This window comes from Lagenorhynchus albirostris, chromosome 7 (assembly GCF_949774975.1).
Source record: "Lagenorhynchus albirostris chromosome 7, mLagAlb1.1, whole genome shotgun sequence".
NCBI lineage: Eukaryota > Metazoa > Chordata > Mammalia > Artiodactyla > Delphinidae > Lagenorhynchus > Lagenorhynchus albirostris.
Window position 1 is genome coordinate 1565011 of NC_083101.1, and position 19362 is coordinate 1584372.

Below are 19362 nucleotides of genomic sequence, written 5' to 3' on the forward strand. Positions count from 1 at the left end.
ATGTAAAGCCAACTCCCACGAATACCGTCATCAAACTTTTATTCGCCTCCACTTCCAAAATATGGAGTGTAAATTCCAAAGCAATACACACGCAATCTTTTGATACAAACGGGAGAAATTCCATTAATGAGAAGGCACAGCTAATCCCATCTGATTTCAAGAAACTCTTCAGGTTGTATGTATAAAATTTTGCTCAAAGAATATGCCATTGAGCTTTGAATCAATTAACAGAAAATCTCTTTTGTTACAAAGGTTTTTGTGGTAACGGGGCTAGAAATGAGTAGGGTTTATGGATTCCTTCCAGGCATTTTCTCTGACCCAAATCATGGAGAAGAGAGTTAACGCGACACTGGCGTGTATTAGTTTGGCTTGACATTGGGCTTCGTGTCCTTGAGGGGGGGGTCACTGCGTCCACCTCATGGGTCCAAAGTGAAGCAGTTTACTTACCGTGAGCCGTTACAGACTTCAGACGAATGGGCTTTCACTTGGACGTTTAGGTTGAAATTCAAATGAACACAAATGAAATCGACCAGGGTCTGGAAAATAAGCCTCATAAGGAATTGCGAAATCCGGCCGAGCGTGAGGGTGGCTTTTAAAATCTGTCTCTCGTTCTCCAACGCGCTGAGTCCTGCCACGGGCCACAGGCCAGCCAGTCCCCAAGGGCCAGACTCGGCGTGGGCGCCAACGAAGGCGCAGGCGGGGCTCTGGGAACAGCAGGGACGGCGCACAGGGTGGGCGGGGTTGAAAGGGTGGAGGGAAGGCCCCCAAGTGAACGGGGCGACGGGGGGTAAAGGGGGAGGAGAGAGGGAGGGGTGGGTGTCCAGGAGATAGAAAGCCCGGGTGAGCACCAGCTCCCGCAAGAGGAACCTGGGCCTGGCTGGGAGCAGCTCCCGGGACGCCTCGCGCTCCCGTGCTCCCTCCCAGCCAGCCCGGTCACCACAGGACGTTCCTAACAACTGGAATTCACGCCTTTGGCCCGCTTGCCATGAGCCTGGGGCTCCCACCCAGCAGACTGGAGCGGAGCAGGCGAAGGACAGCAGGGGCCCAGACACCTCCCACCTGGGCCAGGGTAGGTGTGCAGTAAAGGGATGGAAATAAAGGGACAAGAGGCCCCAGCAACATGAACGGACGTGACAGAAGTGACGCCGAAACGTTTATTTGATGGCCTCAGATCGCCCCTCCCTCTCCCAGCTGGACAGCAGGGGTGCACTTAGCGTTTCAGAAAATACGGCCTGGAGACGACTCTTCTCCACAGAGCTTTGTGGCCCGGTTCTGTGCAGCCCGCTGGCGGCCAGGAAGCCGCCCTCTGAACCACGGCAGCGTCAGAAGGACCCACGGCAGCCACTGCAGGTGCCCAGCCCTGCAGGGCCCCGCGTGCGGCCTCAGCCCTCCCACCTTTCAAGCCCGCCTCCCCCGCCCCAAGCTCCCCACCTCTGAAATCAGAGCCTTACTCCTGAGGGCAAGAGGCCACCCCTCACTGGTCAAGCTGGACGGCGCATCGCCCCGGGACCCTCAAGGTGCTGGCATGGGTGGCCCTGGCCTCCCAGATGCAGGCGGGCTGATGGGCCCGGGGGCCTCAGAGGAGAGGTCAGGCCTCGCCCGCCCAACGACCACCGGCCTCGGAGAACCGCGCAGTCCCCCACCTGCCGAAACCCCTGGGGAAGCAGGAAGACTAGCCCGGCTCGACGCCAGCCGGCTGCCCCAGCCTCCCTGCACTTCCCGTTTCCAGCTGCAGTGGTGGAGAGCAATCTTTATTCCACTGATTGGCACGTCCAATTCTGAAGGAATTCACATTTAGGAAAAGTCCCACAGTCTGCACCGTCTGTGAACGTCTGCCCTAAAGTCACCCCAAAGAAACGTGTGTGGACAGTGCTGCTGCGGCGCCTCTACCGGAAGAGCCGGTACGTCCTGGGCAGGCGCCCGTCCTTATTCGCCAGTGCCGCCTGGACGTGCTCGTACGCCGGCAGATCGCTCAGGTCCCCCAGGGCGGCCACTGCGGGCTTCCTGCGGAGCATTGCAGAAGCAACTCTCTTGATGTCCTCTGGCTTCACATCGCCTGGCACGGGGAAGAGAGGTGTCAGGTGAACACCCGACCCCGCGTGGACCCCACTCCTCTCCATGCCGTGGCTGCGGTCCTGAACAGAGCGGCCCCCAACCTGCCACCGCCTCCCCACCTGCGGAGGAGGGATGCTGAGGACCCCAGAGGGTCCAAGCGCAGCCACGTGTGGACCGCACGGTGAGCTTCTTAGTAAATGAGCAAGTGTCAATTTCAACTGCATTAGGACATGCCCATCCCAACAGGAGTTAATGTAATTAATTAAAAAAGAAAAAAAACCCTCAGCTACGAGTTACCTACATGGCGAGTCTGCAAGGAGGGGAAAACCAAAGCCTCAGCACCGCGTGGACGAAGGGTAAGGTCAGAACGAGGGGGGCTGAGGGGCTGCACACGTGGCCCAGCCTTGGAGGAGGGAACCACACCCCTGGGAACTTATTTTCTACAGAAGACGAGGCCTCAGGGAGATCAGGTACTGTCATACTCTAGGGGCTGAGGGGCTGCACGTGGGCGGGGCAAGCACTGTCCTCAGCAGGACTCCAAACCCAGCAGACGCCCGGGGACCATGTCAGCTTCACCCTGGGCGACTCGGGCCCGCAGAGCAGTAGGCAGAGCCCTTCTGGGGTTGCGGACCCTTTGGGAATCTGACAAAGCTAAGATTAACCTGTCTCCCAAAGAGTCACAAACAAGTACAGCTTGGCATCCTGGAGGCTCAGGGCCTCCTGAAGGCCACTCACAGGAGGCCACGGACACCTGCCGCAAGCCCCCGGGGCAGCGCTGCTGCAGCTGGTGTCTCTCCACGCACAGCACGGCACCGGGCCACGCACTTTCCACCCACTTTCCCATTGAATATGCGTTGAAACCTGTCGGGGCCGTGAGAGGCCCTTTCATTAGGCGGCCAAAAGCTGGAGTCACACGGGTAAGGCGCTCAGCCGGCGCTGGCAGGGCCGGGAAGCAGACCTGGGAGAGGACGAGGCTTGGGGTGCGGTCCTGCGGGGCCACCCCGCCCTGGGCCCGGGACTCACGGATGAGCGTGCACAGCTCGTGGGGCAGCTTCCTGGAGCGGGTGGCCAGCACCTGCCTCCCCACGTCCTCGAAGATGACGGGCCTGGCCTCCAGGTTCATCATGAGCATGGACATGAGCTGCGTCTTGGCCCGCTCCAGCTCCACCTGTGGGGTCACATGGCTCAGTCCCTGGGCTCACGCCCGTCTCCCAGCCAATTGCGAACGGCCCGGCCAGCAGAGGGGCTGACGGACGTGTCCTGGCGAAGGGTCTTCCGCTTACCCGGGGCTAAATAAGGGAACGCGGCCCCCTGTGCCTGGGCTCGCAGCCCAAGTCACCAGCAGATCCCGCCATGTTTCTGCCTCTGTGCTTTCTGGGTCACGGCTGGAACTACACTAATAGAGCCTTTACCACATTAGAAATAAGGGAGAAGTATGTGCTTCCCTGGAGTTCTTGGGTTTACACTTTGCCATGCAGCAGGGAAGAACACCAAACACCCAAACTGCAGGACCCCAAAGCTGGCCACACATTGAAATCACAAGGAAAACAAACTCAACACCGGCTCTGGGGCTCCCCGCAAATCCCGGAGCAGGGTCTTGTCAGCTACGTTCACCGCGCTCCCTGGGAAATCCGCAGGAGCCAGCTCAAACTACCAGCTCTGTATCTGGGGCCAAGTTTAAGACTGCAGCTCCAGCGAGTTCCGTTCCTGAAGCCCAGCCTGGAGCGCAAGGGCAGAGACGGGGGCGCTGGTGAGAGGTGCAGGCCGCCCACCGGGGAGCTCTCAGGCCTGGAGAACAGGTGCTGGAAAACATCTCAGCTGCCTAGAGTCTGTGTGTCTTTTAAGTAAAATAACTCCTGATTTAACACACGTCTTGATCACTTTTGCAAGTTCAGGCAAATAATTTTTATCTCAAGTTGCCTTCACGTTAGAGAAAAACACTTTTTCTAGCCGGACGCTAATGGAACCACCACGTGTAAATTTTTAAACACGTTTTTATTTTTAAAATAACGCTTCTTTTTCTAATTAAAAAGGGAGTATGTGGTTACTGCAGAACACATGGAACGTACAGAAGAGAAGCCCTGAGGTGAAGCACACCCGCTGACCCCGAGCAGGCTCACACGCTGCGCTTCTCTGCTGCTGTGTGCGTGTATGTGCCTGTGCGCGTGCGTGTGCACACACGTGTCTGGGCACGCCTCCACGTGTAGTGTGTATATAGAATCTGCTTATTGGTGCCAGTTCTGATCCAGGAAAAAAAGACTTCTAAACACGCGTGGTATAATAAAAAGTAAATGAAGAAAATGAGGGAACAAAATCTCAGGTCAAAACATAAACCAGAGCCAGGAAAGAGCTAGAAAAATGCCCTGCGTGGCCTGCTCGTTCTGCTCAATGCTGCTCCAATGTACCCTTTTACAGAAGGACACAGGGCAGGCACAGGAGGCACAGACTCGGTCAGAGAAAGCAGACCTGGCGCTGGGGGGGTTCTCAGCATCAAGACCAGGGAGGACGGGCTCCCACGGGGGCAGGTCTGGGTCACCCCGGGGCTGTGCTGTCCTGGCTGGGATGCTGGTGGTGTGGGCACAGAGCAGGGGCCCTCTGCTGGCCAACCCTACACCATGTTCTCTACCCATTGAACACCACAAGGATGTTGGAAATGGCTCCGAGCCCTACTTACCACATCCACAGTTCCAGCCATTAAAACAAACTCTCTCGTGATGATTTCCACCATTTCTCTAACCTGTAAGAGAGCGTGGAGCGGGAGAGCATGATCTCAGCCCAGCAGCCTTCGTCCCCTGGTTCCCACAGTGAAGGAGGCCCGGCCCTCACCTGTCTGGGGTCGGCGCTGGCGTGAATGCACAGGAGGCCCGTGTCCTCGTAGCTGTGGTGGTAGGAGGTCGCGTTGTACATCCAGTGGTGCCTGTGAGGGACGTGGGGAGAGGGACACCAGGAAGGTGTCAAGGCCCCAGAGCATGCTCGGCTGGACCGGCGGCCCCGACGCAGCGGGCGAGGGCACCCAACCCACCTGTTGAGCACGTTGAGGTAGAGCCTGGTGAACATGCCCTTGCCGGGCCCGCCGGCCGAGAAGGAGCCGCCGCCGCCCATCATCATGTTCAGCACCGCGAAAGGGAGGAAGTCCCCCTCCTGCGGCAGACAGATGGCAGAGCTCAGCCTGGGCTGAGCCCGCGCAGGTGTGAGGCCTGCTCCAGGACGCCCTGCCTGACCGCCCAGGACTCACCAAGAAGGAACAGCTCTCCAGGCCAATCATGATGTGCGTGAGCTCAGGGAACGGGGTGGGGCCCAGGCTGACACTGGACATGTCCCTTTCCAGCTGGAACCAAGAAGAATGCACTCAGTGAAAGACGCGTGAACTCAGTGAAAGACCACCCGGCCTCGCACACTTCTCACGTCAGGTGGTATAAACGGGTCTACAGAAACCGTACACCAATATCAGGAAACCCCTCGAGAGGCGCGAGCCAGCCGAGCCTCCAGTCCAGTTGGAACTCGGCTCTAACAGGAACACGGGTTAAGGTGAAGCCGGGTTAAGGTGAAGCCTGGTTAAGGCGACCCTAACACCTTCAGGATAAACACAAGGTCGATCACACTGAAAAAAGAAGTCAAAGAAAGCGTACACAACCCGAGATCATGGCTCACCTTGACGATGCCCCCCGTGTACTGTGCCACCGATCTGTCCACGTGCACGGCCGCCCCACTGCCCCAGGCAGGGCGGGTGCCCAGCAGGTACTTCCGGGCGCATTCCACCAGCTGCTCGTGCCCCACACCCACCCCGGCCAGCACCATGCGGTCCGGGGTGTAGTAGTTTCTCAGGTAGGAGTGAAGCACCGATCGATCGATCTTTGCTATGTTCTCCGTAGGGCAGAAACGGTGGAGGCCAACCGTGTTCTCCCTGTAGGCGGCCTTGATAAAGGAAGCAAGAGACGCACGAGTGACAAGGAGAACACAGCCAGGCCTCCCCAGGCAGGCCGGGGCTGCAGCGACCCCCGGCCAGACGGGAAAAGCCCAGGCCTCCCCAGGCAGGCCGGGACGGCGGCGCCCCGCAGCCTGATGGGAAAAGCCCGGGCCTCCCCAGGCAGGCCGGGACGGCGGCGCCCCGCAGCCTGATGGGAAAAGCCCGGGCCTCCCCAGGCAGGCCGGGACGGCGGCGCCCCGCGGCCAGGTGGGAAAAGCCCGGGCCTCCCCAGGCAGGCCGGGACGGCGGCGCCCCGTGGCCTGATGGGAAAAGCCCGCCTTCAGCTCCCGTTTGGCAGGAACAGCTCTGTGTGTTTATAGAAAGAATAAACCTGCCTCTCTGGAACGAAAACTCGTAAGAAACGTCAAATAAAAGGCTCACTCTACAAACCTCGTTACCATAAGGATTAAAAAGTTTAAAACTTGCATAGCTAACAAATTCAGAAATTAAAAATGTTCTGCAAGGTGGCATCAGGCAGGTGAACGACCCCCGCCGAGCCCGGGGTCAGGGGGCGAGGCCGTGGAGGTGGCCCGCGTGTCCATCGCACCTCGTGAATCATCTCGGTGAGAAGAGGCTCCGGGTCGGGCCGCATGCCGAGGTCCTCCAGCTCAAACCGGACAGCCATACGCGTCAGCTCGATTTCTTCATCTGCAGAGAACCAGAGACGAGGCTCAGCCGGAGGCCGCCCCGAGCCTGGGTCGCCGAGCGGGGCCCAGTGTCGTTCATCGGCAGGCACGGGCAGAGCCTCCTCTGCCTTCCTCTGCGGCAGAGCTGGGGGGCACTTGTACGAGCGACGGGGAGAGTGCCCTGCAGGCCGGGACGAACTGTATGAACTGGGCCTCCTCCCCTCTTCCCGGAAGCAGCCACCTGGCCCCGCTCCGAGCCATGGCTTCCTCCCCGTACGAGGCGCTGAGGTTCAGACACAGAGGCACAGACCAATGGCGGGGGTGTGTTTTATCAGGTAACTGGAACCTGGGAACCCCAAGGCCAGGCTGCTGTGAAACAGCGCAGCTAGCCTGGCCGGTGTCAACTCCCAGGAGGGAGCCTGAAGCCCTGCCGTTCGCAAGGCTGAGGACGGGAACGGGGACAGAGACACAGACGCTTCTGGTAGCACGTCAGTCAGGGTGTTTAAACACCGTCTGAGATGCTTTTCTGAAATGAAAGAACCATTTCGCTACAAACGTCAAAGGGCACAGAGAGGAAGTGTCGAAGTATTCGGTATCAAGAACGTTTCTAATCGTGAGCGCTGTTTCCAGTGACCCCCTGCTGACTGTCACTGGTGGGCGGGCCCAAGGCTCCATAACACAGCGCCCCTCCCCCGGGCAGTGAGTCAACACACCTCCCAGCACTGCCCCCCACCCCAGGACCCCTCAAGCAGGCCGAACGCACACCTGTTAGCCTGGGGTGCAGGACCACGTCTGCCAGCAAGCCAACTACCGTGTCCAGGCCTTTGGAATCAGCAGACACAGCATACATGGTGGTGTCTCTGGAAAAACCAACAAGACCAACACTGGGGGCGCTAAGGTCACGACAGGTGTATGCTGGGGCGGCAGGGGAGGCGGCTACATCTTTCTGCGTCGAGGGTCAGCACACACCTGGGGCTATTTCCCCTTTCCCATCTTACAGTGTAAACTCTTAGCAGGCAGGAACCACAACTGTGCACAGGCTAATTGCTGGAGTGGAAGACATTGTCCAGCTCAACTGGAGAGGCAGCTGAGCGGTTTTCACCAGCACAAGCCCCCTCTGAGGCTACTCGTGTCATCCTGCGCTGAGTGTCCGCTAGGCGAACTGTCCACACAGGCGCATGCCTGGCCTTAGACGGCTGGGGGACAGAGACTGATTTTAACAGTAGCTCATAACACGTGGCACTGTGACCAGACAGGCGCACTGAGGCCAGGGAGGCGCAAACGTGACAACCACAGAGCCACGAGGGCGGCACGGTCAGGCCAGAGACCACGCAGAGCGGGCCCAGCTGCCACGGGGAGAGGAGCGAGCCCTGGAGGGGAGACGTGGCCATCAGGGCCTCTGCAGGGAAGGGGCCATTCTTAGTGGGGAAGTGCTGTAGGACCACGTGGGAGAGCGGCAGGAACGAAAGTCTGAGCTGAGAATTAGCTGGCTGCACTGGGGCAGAACACAGGCCTGCCTGACCAGAGAAAGGGCTCCCTGGGGAGACGGAGGATGAGATTTTTTCACAAGAACACAGCCAACCAGTCTGGCTTTCATTCACGGGCAGCCAGGAGCCACAAGTTTCTGAACAGACCTTTTTTTGAATACGTGAACATGCTGCCTCCATGTCAGCTCTAATTCTTGGCATTTAATCTATGTTTTCTCTCTAATTTTTTTAGCATTCAGATCGAAATAACCAACCACTTAAAAAAAGTATGATCTAGGGCTTCCCTGGTGGCGCAGTGGTTGGGAGTCCACCTGCCGATGCAGGGGACACAGGTTCATGCCCCGGTCTGGGAAGATCCCACATGCCGTGGAGCGGCTGGGCCCGTGAGCCGTGGCCGCTGAGCCTGCGCGTCTGGAGCCTGTACTCCACAATGGGAGAGGCCACAACAGTGAGAGGCCCGCGTACTGCAAAAAAAAAGTATGATCTAGGACTTCCCTGGCGGTCCAGTGGTTAGGACTCTGTGCTTCCACTGCAGGGGCCCAGGTTCGATCCCTGGTCGAGGAACTAAGATCCTGCGTGCCACCCGGCGTGGACCAAAAAAAAAAAAAAAAAAAAAAAAAAGGTGTGATCTCTGTCTGCTCATCTCACATTGCCCTGAGCAGAACTTTCCAAAACACGCCCCACAGTGGGCAGACAGACACCACCTGCCGTTGTCCACAGCACCCCCACCCCATCTGTGCCCCAGCTGCCTACTGAACCTTTCCCACCCCAAACCGACCACTGCCTCTTCCAGGCTGAGCCTCTGCACCTGCTGTCCCCTCGGTCTGAGCCACAGCCGTCGGTTATTCCACCTGGCAGGCGCCTTCAAGCAGCAGCCCTGACGCTGAGTTGCCTACCGTTCCCTTCCTGACCTCCCCCACAGTCCCACCACCCTCGGCCCCTGGCTCCTGCGTCTACCACCCGTGGTGCAGCCCTTTGCCCCATCTGTGAGCATCCTGGGGACAGGCCTGCTCTGCATCCCCAGTGCCCAGCCAGCAGCCTGGCTCGAATGGCAGGGGAGGCTTGGCCCTCGGAGCGCATGCCTCTGTGTAAGTGTTGCCACCCACCCAACCCTTCACCCGAGTCTCTGCCTGGACCTGGGCTCACTTCTCACCATTCACCTCCATGGCCTCGCCAATGGGAGGGGCTCAGGGGGACTCTGACCAAGGATGAGGACAGTCCACATTATAAAAGATGAGTCTGTACGTGAAAGCTGGCGTACCTTGATGTCTGGCAGTCACAAATACCCCCGTGCTTCTCCAAGGTAAGCAAAATTTCATCTTTGCTGTCAAATCGATCAGTAGACTAGGAAAAATGAATAAGAGAACCTACGTAAGCCATGCAGAACAACCTCCAAGATACAGTTTTTAAGAAAAAAATTTACTTTTGCTTTCAGAACACTTAACTTAGAAACCTTAATTAGTATCGACTTGGCAACTTAAGCATTTATTAAAATATCCACTTTAGAAAAGCAAACCTTGACAGATTCTTCCCAAGTATAGCCTCAAAAATCACAAGTTGGACACTGACCGAAAATGCCAACTTTTCCAAAAAGTGAGCAATTCCACTGAGATATTTTGCTTCATATCTTGATCCAGAGTTAATAAGAACTGGCAATAAAAATAAAGTTGACAGGTTAAGTCAGATATTCAAAAGAGAAAATTTAATCAAGACAAACCTTTTAAAACTGTGAATATGACCGAAACAGCCAGATTTAAACACGAGGACGACAAGTACGTACGTTACCTCGATTCCGAAGGTTTTCACAGCTACATACGTACGTCAGTATTTATAGAATTACGTACTTTATATCTGTGGTAGAAAACTTTTAGGACGACAGAAAGGCAGAAAGAAGGAAACAAAACCCACCACCAGGAGAGCCACCGTTCATACTCTGCTTACTAAATTTTCAGATTCTACGCCATGCTTTTTCACTCAGGACACAATTCATCAACGATGCCCTAAGTACAACTAACAGTCAACTGAAGTGTGTGCATGTTACAACAAACGGGGCCGCCCGCGACGCTACCGACAGCACTTACTTCCTACTGTACAAAACTGTCCAAACTTATTTTGGGACGCCACACGAAGCCCATTCTCCAGTGTGGTGACTCTGGTTTCAAACTTTTCTTGTCCATCAACTGTGGCAAAAACAGGCTTGGGTACTCCGGGCAAGGGGGAAGAGAGGGGGACGCTGGGATAGGCACTGCCACTACTGAACTGCCTGTACGCAGGGGCTCCAAACCTGAAACACAGAAATCGGCCCAGATATAATACAACTGAGATGGTGGGACCTGTGGTGACCACCTAGGTGCAGTTATTTGTGTTCTGTGTGCATTTAAAAAATCAGCATCTCCTTATCTAGAGGACTGACTTCTACACGTCTCCAGAGACAACACAGAGGAGTGACCAAGAACACCACTGAGGTGTTCCCAGGGACATGCGGCAAGTTGGTTCAGGCCTTTAGGCCTCAAATGCCGCCTCCATGAAAAGAGGGTTAAGTGGGTTAAGTCTGTTTCTACACACCGAGCACTTGGCCAAGCCCTGCCCTTCAACAGCCCCCTGGAGCCCAAGCAGAAGCCACATCTCTTCACGGGGTCCCGAAGGCCTCTAACTCCCCCTCCAAACTCATCTGTTAGCCCCCCCCCGCCCCAGGCCCGGGTCCCACTGGCCAGTTGGTCCGTTCCCTGGACACACTGGGCTCATCATCCCCTCGCTGCTGTTCTCACGGTTCCCGGCCTGACCCGCCTTCCCCTGCACTGTTCACAGGGCTGACCCTTCTCTCAGTCCCCGTCCCTTGTCTCAGATGTCACCTCCTCGTAAGCTGCTCCTCCTCGTTCCACCTGAAGTTAGTCTCTCCTGTTTCTTACCGCCGAAGGCAGCTTACTCCCTTTAAAGCTGACACTTTGGGCATGAGACTGCCTGGACCCAGTGCCTGGTTTCTGTCCCCATCGCACCCAGGATCTCACAGCGAGGGATCAACACCCATCTGTCGCCCGAATGAAAGCACCAGTGCGGGAAAAGGCCAGACATCCAGAGGAGAGGGGACAGAGCACAGCAGTCAAGGACATGGCTCTGGCGACCACAGAACCCAGGCTTGCCGGCTCGGCCTCACAAGGGGGCACGCGGCCGGAAGGGGCCGGGGCGGAGATGACACGTGACTTCGGACGAGCACCCCCCCCGACCGCCCGGGAGGAGAGGGCGGGAGAGAGGCGGATGGGGCTCGGGACCGGAGCCCGGGGCGCCATGGGGGTAAGTGCCCCCGTCGCCTCGGGGACCGGACGGGGGTCCCGCACTCCCAGCCCGCTTGCCGGGCGCCGCCCCTCGGCGTGGGGGAGCCAAAGGCGGAGCGTCCAGAAGGGCGCGGGCCGCCCCAGCCCCCGGCCGATCCCCGGCCGGCCCTCGGCTCACCTCAGCCGCGAGCGGCCCCAGGAGCCGGAGCCTCGCAACAGCCGCGTCGCCGCCAGCACCATAGCCGCCATCTTGCGTCACCGCCCACCGACTCTGTCGTCACTTCCTGTTCCGCCTCCGGCCCCCCGGCCCCCCCGCCCCCCCGGCGCCGGCCCGAGGCGTTCGGGCTTGCGTTTCCGGTGCGCGGAGCAGAAGCAGCGGCCGGAGGCTCGGAGCAGCGGCCGAGGGGCGGGCGACTGGGGCGGTCGACTTGGGCCGCGGCCTGGGCGGAGTCGGAGCCATGGAGCCGCCGCTGCCGGGCTAGGGAGGGCTGGCGCCGCGGGGCCCGCGGCGATGGCGGGCTACGCGCGTCGCCCCGGCGTCACCCCGCTGTCCCGGGCCCGGAGCCTCGTCATTCCGGACGGTGAGCGGGCGTGGGGCGGGCGGGGGTCCGCGGCCCGGCGTCCGCGCTGAGGCCCAGGTGAGGCGGGCGCGCGGTGAAGTCGCTCTTGTTGTTATTACAGCTCCCGCGTTCTATGAGCGCCGGTCTTGTCTCCCCCAGCTAGACTGTGAGCGCCCCCAAGCCAGGGACCTGGAGTCCCACTTCTTCGGCATTCGGCCGACGTTTATGTGCTATGTGCCCAGTCCGGTGCTAGCTTCCGTGGGAGACACAGGTGAGAGACGAGCCTCAGGGACTCCCGGTGCCGGCACTACCTGTAGGTCCCGCGCGATAGCGCAACTCACCCCCGGCCCAACGGTGACCACTAGCCCCACCGTGCGCCGGGCGCGGGGAGTAGGAAACGTAAGTGGATAGGAGTCCCGTCCCCTGGAGCTCACAGTCTCCTCTTGGAGAACCCCCTGCCCCCCCAGGCAGACAGTTCCAGTACACCGTGGCAAATGCCGGCATAGAGGTAGGCCCAGTGGCAACACAGGAAACCACCTTGCTTTCTCAGGTGGGAGGATGAGGGAAGCTTCATCCAGTAGGCCAGGCTGGGAAACCAGGTGTAGCCATCCTCTGGTCGCTGCAGCTGGGCAGAGGCCATCTTTAGTTCATCCTAATTCTCCCCAAGCGGCTACACTGCCTGCCTGGGGTCCAGGGTGTTCAGGGAGCGTTTAGGTGGTTCTGTCAGGGTCTGAGAGCCCATGACAACCCACGAGGGCATTCAGGAGGCACCATAAGACGGAGGACGTGCGCCTGCCCCGCGGGGCATCAGACCTACGGGAGCTTTTTCAGAATCACAGCTGCCAGGGCCCACGGATGTCAGACCATCTCCAGGGGCAGGAGCCCGGGGGCTTGTGCTTTGAAAGTTGCCCAGGCCGTAAGAGCCACTGCAGTAGAGACCGCATGTCAAAACAAATTGTGGTCATAAAGGCCTCCCATGATCACGGTGGGGTGATGATGTCTCTGCAGATTTGGGCTATGGAAAGGGGAAAGGCACTATGCACGGTCCATCAGGAGCCCAGAACACACACTTTGGAGGTACAGTAGTTCAGTAACCCTTTCTTTTTCTCTCCGTCCATGCCTCTATGTGGCAGGCACGTGCCCAGCAGCAGGGCTGGCAGTCTGACAGCATATAACCCGAAAGAGCAGGTGGGGGTGGAGCCCCACAGTCGATCTTGACCCGCGGGTGGAGGGAAATTGGGCACAGGGGCCGGAGAACCTGGGCATGAGGGATGGCAGGGGGTGGGAAGTCACACCTGAGGGGTCTGAGGAGACAGTGGGGCCAGGGTTACAGGAGCCAACTTCATACAGGGTTGACACCTGGGCTTGGATCACTGGTGGGCCAAAAGGGCCGCAGGGTGGCTGGTTGGGTACCGGCAGAGTGGGAAAGAGAAGGGAGAGCTGGAGAGTGAGTGGGGAAAAGGCTGGAGGTGGAGCAGTGGTTCCTGACGTGGCTGCACGTCCGCTCTGCCAGCCTCCAGCGTAGGCTGCAGCCCAAGCCCTTTGCATGGGAGTGGAGGCGCGTGGCAGCCTTAGATGTCCCTAGGTGGACCCCATGGGCAGCAAGGTGCGGGGACCGAGGAGCTGGGACGAGAAGGAGAATTTAGAATGCCCGAGTTGGTCTATTTTATCAGCCAGCTTTCTCGTTTCCCAGTGTCGCTGAGGTCTGGTGGAAGGACGAGGGCAGTGTTCCCCATCTTAGATGGGGTCGTGTTCAGGAAAGAGCAACGAATAGGGACGTTCCCTTTAGGGACCTTCAGAAGACGTTTCACGTTTGTGACGTCTGTTATCATCTCAGGTGAGAAACTTGGAGATCTTGAAGAGGCAAATCCATTCTCCTTTAAAGAGTTTCTGAAAAGCAAGAACCTTGGCCTGTCGAAAGAGGATACTGACAGCAGAATTTATTCAAAGGTAAACCTAAGGCGTTGTTTGCAGCGACCTTAGACAGAAAACCCTTCCGGAGGCCATCTGTCTTCTGACGTGCAGTGTTGCTTCCCAGGAGGCTGGCCGAGGGCTGTGGGGCAAAGCGGGGCAGCTGCTGCTCCCGGTGGAGAAGCCATGTGGCACTCAGAGCCGTTTGGGTCCTTCCTGCTCCCCACATTCTCGGCAGCCAAGATGGGCCCTTCTTCTTGTTCCAACCTCAGACGTCTAGGAAGAAGGGCCTGCGACGGCTCCGGAGCCTGAGCCTCGCCTCCCTGTCTTCTTCAGGAAGCCACGAGGCACTCGCTGGGACTCGGCTGCAGCTCCCCCACCTCCCAGGCCATGGGGTATGGCCTGGAGCATCAGCAGCCGTTTTTCGAAGACCCGACGGGGGCTGGCAACCTCCTGGACGAGGACGAGGACGAAGGGTGGGACGGGGCCTACCTGCCGTCTGCTGTAGAGCAGACCCACTCCTCCAGGGTTGCCGCCAGCACGTCGCCCTGCAGCACCTATGTCTCCTTTTTCTCCAACCCGTCGGAGCTGGTGGGGCCTGAGTCTCTGCCTCCGTGCATGCTGAGCGACTCCGACTCCCGCGTCTCCCCAGCCGGGAGCCCCAGCACCGACTTCACAGTCCACGGAGAGTCTCTGGGGGACAGGCACCTTCGGACACTGCAGATAAGTTACGAAGCAGTAAGTGAGGGGGCTGTGCATCGGCACCCTGGTCACGGCTTGTGTCTAAGCAGCATTCTTGGAGGAAACCTGGAGCCCCCGGTGTCCCTGATGGCCGGGGGTGGGCTCTAAGGACAAGACAGCCTGTGGTCTGTCTGACCGGCGTGAGTGTAACCGCCAAAGTCCTGCGGAGGGCTGTGAGGGGGCGTGAACTGGAGCAGAGGGAGATCCTCAACGCGCTGCCCTCAGAAAAGGGTCCACCCCAGCTGGTGGCTCGGGGACAGCTTGCCCGGTGTCCTGAGGGCATTTGAAAAATTATAGTCACCTAAGAGTTATAAGATCTCAGTAAGACTGGAGTCTGTGACTGTAGTAGGCCTTTAAAAAGCAGAAAACCTTGTTCTTGGTTTTTCTCTGTATGTGGACCGTAGAGTGGCTCTTGCAATGTTTTTGTTTATCAAGAAGTTGCAGAGCCAAGTAGCAGAAGTACACATCCCTTTGCAGTGAGACACCGAGCTTCTAATGAGGATTTTCTTTTTCTGCAGCTGAAAGATGAAAATTCTAAGCTAAGAAGAAAGCTGACCGAGGTTCAGAGCTTCTCTGAAACTCAAACAGAAATGTACGTAAGTTTTGAGGTTAGGCTTGCAATTCAAATTATCTTCTGACCCTCAAAGAAACCAATGCGAAAACGATAATGAAGTATCAGAATTGGACTGTGCCTGGGTTTTTATTGTTTGTTTTTTTGTTTTGTTTTTTAAAATTAGTTTGTTTATTTGACTTATTTATTTTTGGCCGCGTTGGGTCTTCGTTGCTGCACGCGGGCTTTCTCTAGTTGCGGCGAGCGGGGGCTGCTCTTCGTTGCGGTGCGCGGGCTTCTCGTTGCGGTGGCGGCTCTTGTTGCCAAGCACGGGCTCTAGGCGCGCAGGCTTCAGTAGTTGTGTGAGAGTGGGTTTTATTGCATTAAATCCTCAGCATCAGATACGTTTCTTATGTTTTGTGTAAAAGTGTGTTTGAAACAGAGCAAAATCAACCCCACTTGACAATGGAGCAGCAGAGCTGTCAGACAGCCCCAGGGCACCCCTGACCACCAGCCGACTCTGAGGTGGTTGCCTCACAGCTGTTCCTCCCAAGGTGCATTCTGAAACCTTGTGGTTTTTATTTGATCAAATCCAATTAAAACTGCTTATAGTCTGACATTCTTAGAATTAATCAAGGGAGTTACTAGTCACCTGGGCTTTTTCCTTAACAAGGGTGAGGACGCTCGAGCGGAAGTTAGAAGCGAAAATGATCAAGGAGGAGAGTGACTACCATGACCTGGAGTCGGTGGTGCAGCAGGTGGAGCAGAATCTGGAGCGCATGACCGTGAGCAGACAGGCGCCTGGCTCGCAGTGGGGGGTGGGCGGGGCCAGCCTGGCTGGACACGGTCAGGTGTCTGCTGTGTCACTCCCCACAGGGCACTGAGTCCTGCCCCGGGGGCACATGGGTCTGGGTGGGCCCAGGCAGGCTGGCAGTGAGCAGGGCCCCTCACAGTGGGCTGCCCAGCCGGGGCCGCCAGGTGAGGGGGAGGGACGGGGAGGGAGGGGGATGGGGAGGGAGAGGGACGGGGAGGGGGAGGGGCGGGGAGGGAGGGGATGCGCCCTGCGTCCATTTTACCATGTCAGTGATGCCTCTTATTTTTTTTCTCTTTTTGTGGGGGAATAACAGAAACGGGCAGTAAAGGCCGAAAATCACGTCCTAAAACTGAAACAGGAAATCAGCTTGCTCCAGGTAACTAGAGAGAGGGGCTTAAACGGTTCACGTATTCGTGAATTCCCAAAAGGGCACCAAAGAGTCTCTGCTGGGGTTTCCTCCCCTCGCCCTCCCGCTCCCCCGCAGTTGAAGCACCCAGATCAGGACAGCCTGAGCTTTCGTCCCAGGCCTCCTGGTTGTGCCCAACAGGAGTGTCAAGGGCATCACTATAGAGCGGGGGGTGGCACGTGCACACCAGACGACAGGCGAGGTACCAGGGACGGCATTAGGCCCGTGTCCTTTAGGAGGCCTGCTACCCCCCAGTTAGGAAAGGGCATCATCCCCTTGTCGCCTCTACCTAGGGTGCCTTGTCTGGTTTCAGTCAGATGGCCTTTTAGCTGCTCTCCTGTTTAGCCAGGAAAAAGCCCTAACGCTGCCACGCCCGTCCCCTCCCCCCCACCCCGGGCCCAGGCGCAGGTCTCTAACTTCAAGCACGAGAACGAAGCCCTGCGGTCAGGCCAGGGTGCCAGCCTGGCAGTGGTGAAGCAGAACACCGACGTGGCCCTGCAGAACCTCCGCGTCGTCATGAACAACGCGCGCGCCTCCGTCAAGTGAGTGCAGGGCCTGGAGGGGTGCTTAGCCGATGTTTCCAGCTGCAGCCTTGGGGGGTGGGGCTCAGTGATCCTGTTCACTCCGCAGTCATACGACACATCCTTGGCGAGCAGGCCCTCCACGGTCCGCGGGGGGATAACCGTTCTCACCTGGGAGGCTTGAGGGTTAACGTCAGCCAGACCTGAATCACCTACAAGACACCAAGGTTTTGAGTGAAAAAGAATAATACTTTCCCTCTTATAAAAACACATACACTTGAAGAAGGCCCAAGACGTGCAGGGCACAGTGAGGCTCCTGGGAGGGGTCGGTTGCCGTCGTCGTGATCTCTCTCCCGCGGGGCTGAGCTCAGCAGCAGCGGTGTCCGGTCAGAGCCGCTGGTAGGGAAGCCCATCGGGTGTCCAGACACAGCCGTGGGTAGAGAAGCCCGTCTCGTTTAAGTCCAGTACAAAGAGTCTCTTGAGACTGAATCTAAGATTTAAAAACTCTGCACTTTTCACTCTGGAACTTCTCTGCTTTAACGCTTCTGTGGTTTTTTGGGGGGGGTGGGGGCGGGGGGCTGCGTTGTGTGGCTTGCGGGATCTTAGTTCCCCAACCAGGGAACCAACCTGTGCCCCCTGCAGTGGAGGCGGGGATCCCAAACCACTGGACTGCCAGGGAGGTCCCAAAGCTTCTGTTATTGCCCTGGAGCAGTTGTAGAAACCATCTGTAACATCTGTGTTTTTATTTCAGGCAGCTGGTTTCTGGAGCTGAAACGTTGAATCTTGTTGCTGAAATCCTTAAATCTATAGACAGGATTTCTGAAATTAAAGATCAGGGAGAGGAGTCTTGAGACCCACGGAGGTGCTTCCAGCTCACGGCTCTGTTTACATCCTGAAACCATTACCCGATGGATTCCAACATGCCACCATGTCTCTGAATGTGCAGTCTTCACACACAGTAAAGATACCTATCACAAGATACTAATTTCACGGCCTGGAACAGTATCATGAGCCGCACACAGGGAGGAGCAGCCCCTGGATGCGAGAGCCGCACCTGTGCTCCGTGTAGCCCTCCTTGGTGAGCTACGGGCGCTGATCATCTGCTGGAAGACACTTCTATAAAAGCCGGTGCTTTTTTTTTAGAGTTACTAAACAAAAACAGCAATTCTGTGATGAGTGTTTTCCATTGTCATTCTAGAATATGAACTGTAAGATAAGTTTCGTAAGTAGAGAAAAACACTAAATGAGTCACAACGTAAGCGCTCGCCTCAAACAGGGACCTCTGCCTTACTGGTGGTGCTCTGCACCCCCTCTGGCTCACAGCCCACTCCTTCAGCTTCGGGGTGGGGGTGGGGGCTCCTGTGGTTGGTGACCTGAGCGTGGATGCCCCACGAGGTGGTTGCCATTATCTTCCCACAGGGATCAAGGTCAGCACGGGCATTCCACGGTGGGGCACCACCTAAGTGCACTGGAAAACTGGTTTTGGCTGGAGGGTTTTGCTACGCATTCCAAGCGGCATCTTGGATGGCATGTAGGATTCAGGGACTTGGAGGATGACATGTAGGATTCAGGGACTTGGAGCCGAGGCAGAGCCTTCCCAGGTCAGGGCGATGTCTCCCCGGGTGCCTTTCCAATCCCTTCCTGTTGGAGGGGAGGCGTAACATGCACTAGATGCCTTTTTGGCTGTTTTCCTACGGATGTTATTTTTTAACTAAACGTCCTTTTTGCATCCTGTTCAAATTGACAGTTTTCTTATTTAATAAATTCTAAAATTCATACGCAGTGTCCTTTTTTTTCCTAATTCAGCCCATTCTTTATGCTTGAGAATCACGCTGCTGACCGTGGCCTAATGGGTGGTTTGTGCTGATAAATGAAAAAGCCCAGGGGGTTAGGGTGGACCCACACCGGCTGCTGGGCTCGGCTGCAGGGACATAGCGCTGCGGACACGCGCGGCACAGCTGCGTGTCTTGAGTGGGACAGGTTGGAGTCTAGCATGGGAGCATTTGAGGTCCCCTGGTTGGACTTACAAGACGTTTGAACTGCTAGGCCCTGTGATCTCAGCTACAGGTAAGAGCCTCCCAGCAGTCCCCACTGACCCCGCCCTTCATCTCACCCCCACCCACTACCTTGTGCTCCTGCCCGTTGGTGAAAGTGGGTTCCGGAATCAGTTTTCAGAGCAGACTTCAGACAGGGTGGTCTAGTAGGAGAGCGTTAGAGTGAGCCTCTCTTCTGGGTGCGCTCGCAACAGTGCTGGGGCTGCTGGGGGGGGGGGGTGCCTGGGCCACAGCCCTGGGTAGAGGGCACAGCATTTATTTTACAGGGACCAGATCACCGGGCTGGAGGGCTGGGGTGGGCACAGGGGGTCTGGGTGCAGCAAGGAGGGGGGTGGACACGCAGGCTTCTGTTACACTGTTCTCTGTGCCTTTGAAGTGTTCAACAGTAAAAAAAAAAA

The 19362-nt window shown here is 57.4% G+C and overlaps 2 protein-coding genes across 6 annotated transcripts; one reads left to right on the forward strand and one right to left on the reverse strand.

Moving 5' to 3' along the window:
* Positions 1–1116: 1116 nt before the first annotated feature.
* Positions 1117–11699, reverse strand: PMPCA (peptidase, mitochondrial processing subunit alpha). Of its 2 annotated transcripts, XM_060153753.1 has the most exons (13): positions 11586–11699; positions 10217–10419; positions 9705–9784; positions 9397–9479; positions 7414–7508; positions 6570–6670; positions 5707–5970; positions 5291–5383; positions 5078–5196; positions 4882–4972; positions 4730–4792; positions 3079–3223; positions 1117–2056 (listed from the first exon to the last, which is right to left on the reverse strand). In XM_060153753.1, exons 1-13 carry the CDS (start codon positions 11654–11656, stop codon positions 1887–1889), a joined length of 1578 nt encoding a protein of 525 aa, XP_060009736.1. In that variant the 5' UTR covers positions 11657–11699; the 3' UTR covers positions 1117–1886. The 2 variants fall into 2 exon arrangements, with proteins under 2 accessions (XP_060009736.1, XP_060009737.1); XM_060153754.1 differs by lacking the exons at positions 10217–10419; positions 11586–11699 and having other exon boundaries at positions 7414–7506; positions 9705–9775.
* Positions 11700–11749: 50 nt separating this feature from the next.
* Positions 11750–18456, forward strand: ENTR1 (endosome associated trafficking regulator 1). 4 transcript variants are annotated; one of them, XM_060153755.1, is made up of 10 exons: positions 11750–11988; positions 12089–12238; positions 12976–13044; positions 13805–13917; positions 14215–14616; positions 15138–15211; positions 15843–15954; positions 16297–16359; positions 16792–16931; positions 17662–18456. In XM_060153755.1, exons 1-10 carry the CDS (start codon positions 11919–11921, stop codon positions 17759–17761), a joined length of 1293 nt encoding a protein of 430 aa, XP_060009738.1. In that variant the 5' UTR covers positions 11750–11918; the 3' UTR covers positions 17762–18456. The 4 variants fall into 4 exon arrangements, with proteins under 4 accessions (XP_060009738.1, XP_060009739.1, XP_060009740.1 ...); XM_060153756.1 differs by lacking the exon at positions 12976–13044; XM_060153757.1 differs by lacking the exon at positions 12089–12238 and having other exon boundaries at positions 11751–11988.
* Positions 18457–19362: the final 906 nt, after the last annotated feature.

Bases quoted from the DNA above. Each gene is read 5' to 3' on its own strand.
- PMPCA (XM_060153753.1), bottom strand. From the start codon at position 11,656: ATGGCGGCTATGGTGCTGGCGGCGACGCGGCTGTTGCGAGGCTCCGGC. The intron at 6,671-7,413 runs GTGTGCGTTCGG...GGTTCTCTGCAG, and splicing joins CCTGCACCCCAGGCTAACAG to ATGAAGAAATCGAGCTGACG. The intron at 5,197-5,290 runs GTGAGTCCTGGG...TGTCTGCCGCAG, and splicing joins TGGAGAGCTGTTCCTTCTTG to GAGGGGGACTTCCTCCCTTT.
- ENTR1 (XM_060153755.1), top strand. From the start codon at position 11,919: ATGGCGGGCTACGCGCGTCGCCCCGGCGTCACCCCGCTGTCCCGGGCC. The intron at 12,239-12,975 runs GTGAGAGACGAG...ATGTCTCTGCAG, and splicing joins AGCTTCCGTGGGAGACACAG to ATTTGGGCTATGGAAAGGGG. The intron at 14,617-15,137 runs GTAAGTGAGGGG...CTTTTTCTGCAG, and splicing joins TGCAGATAAGTTACGAAGCA to CTGAAAGATGAAAATTCTAA.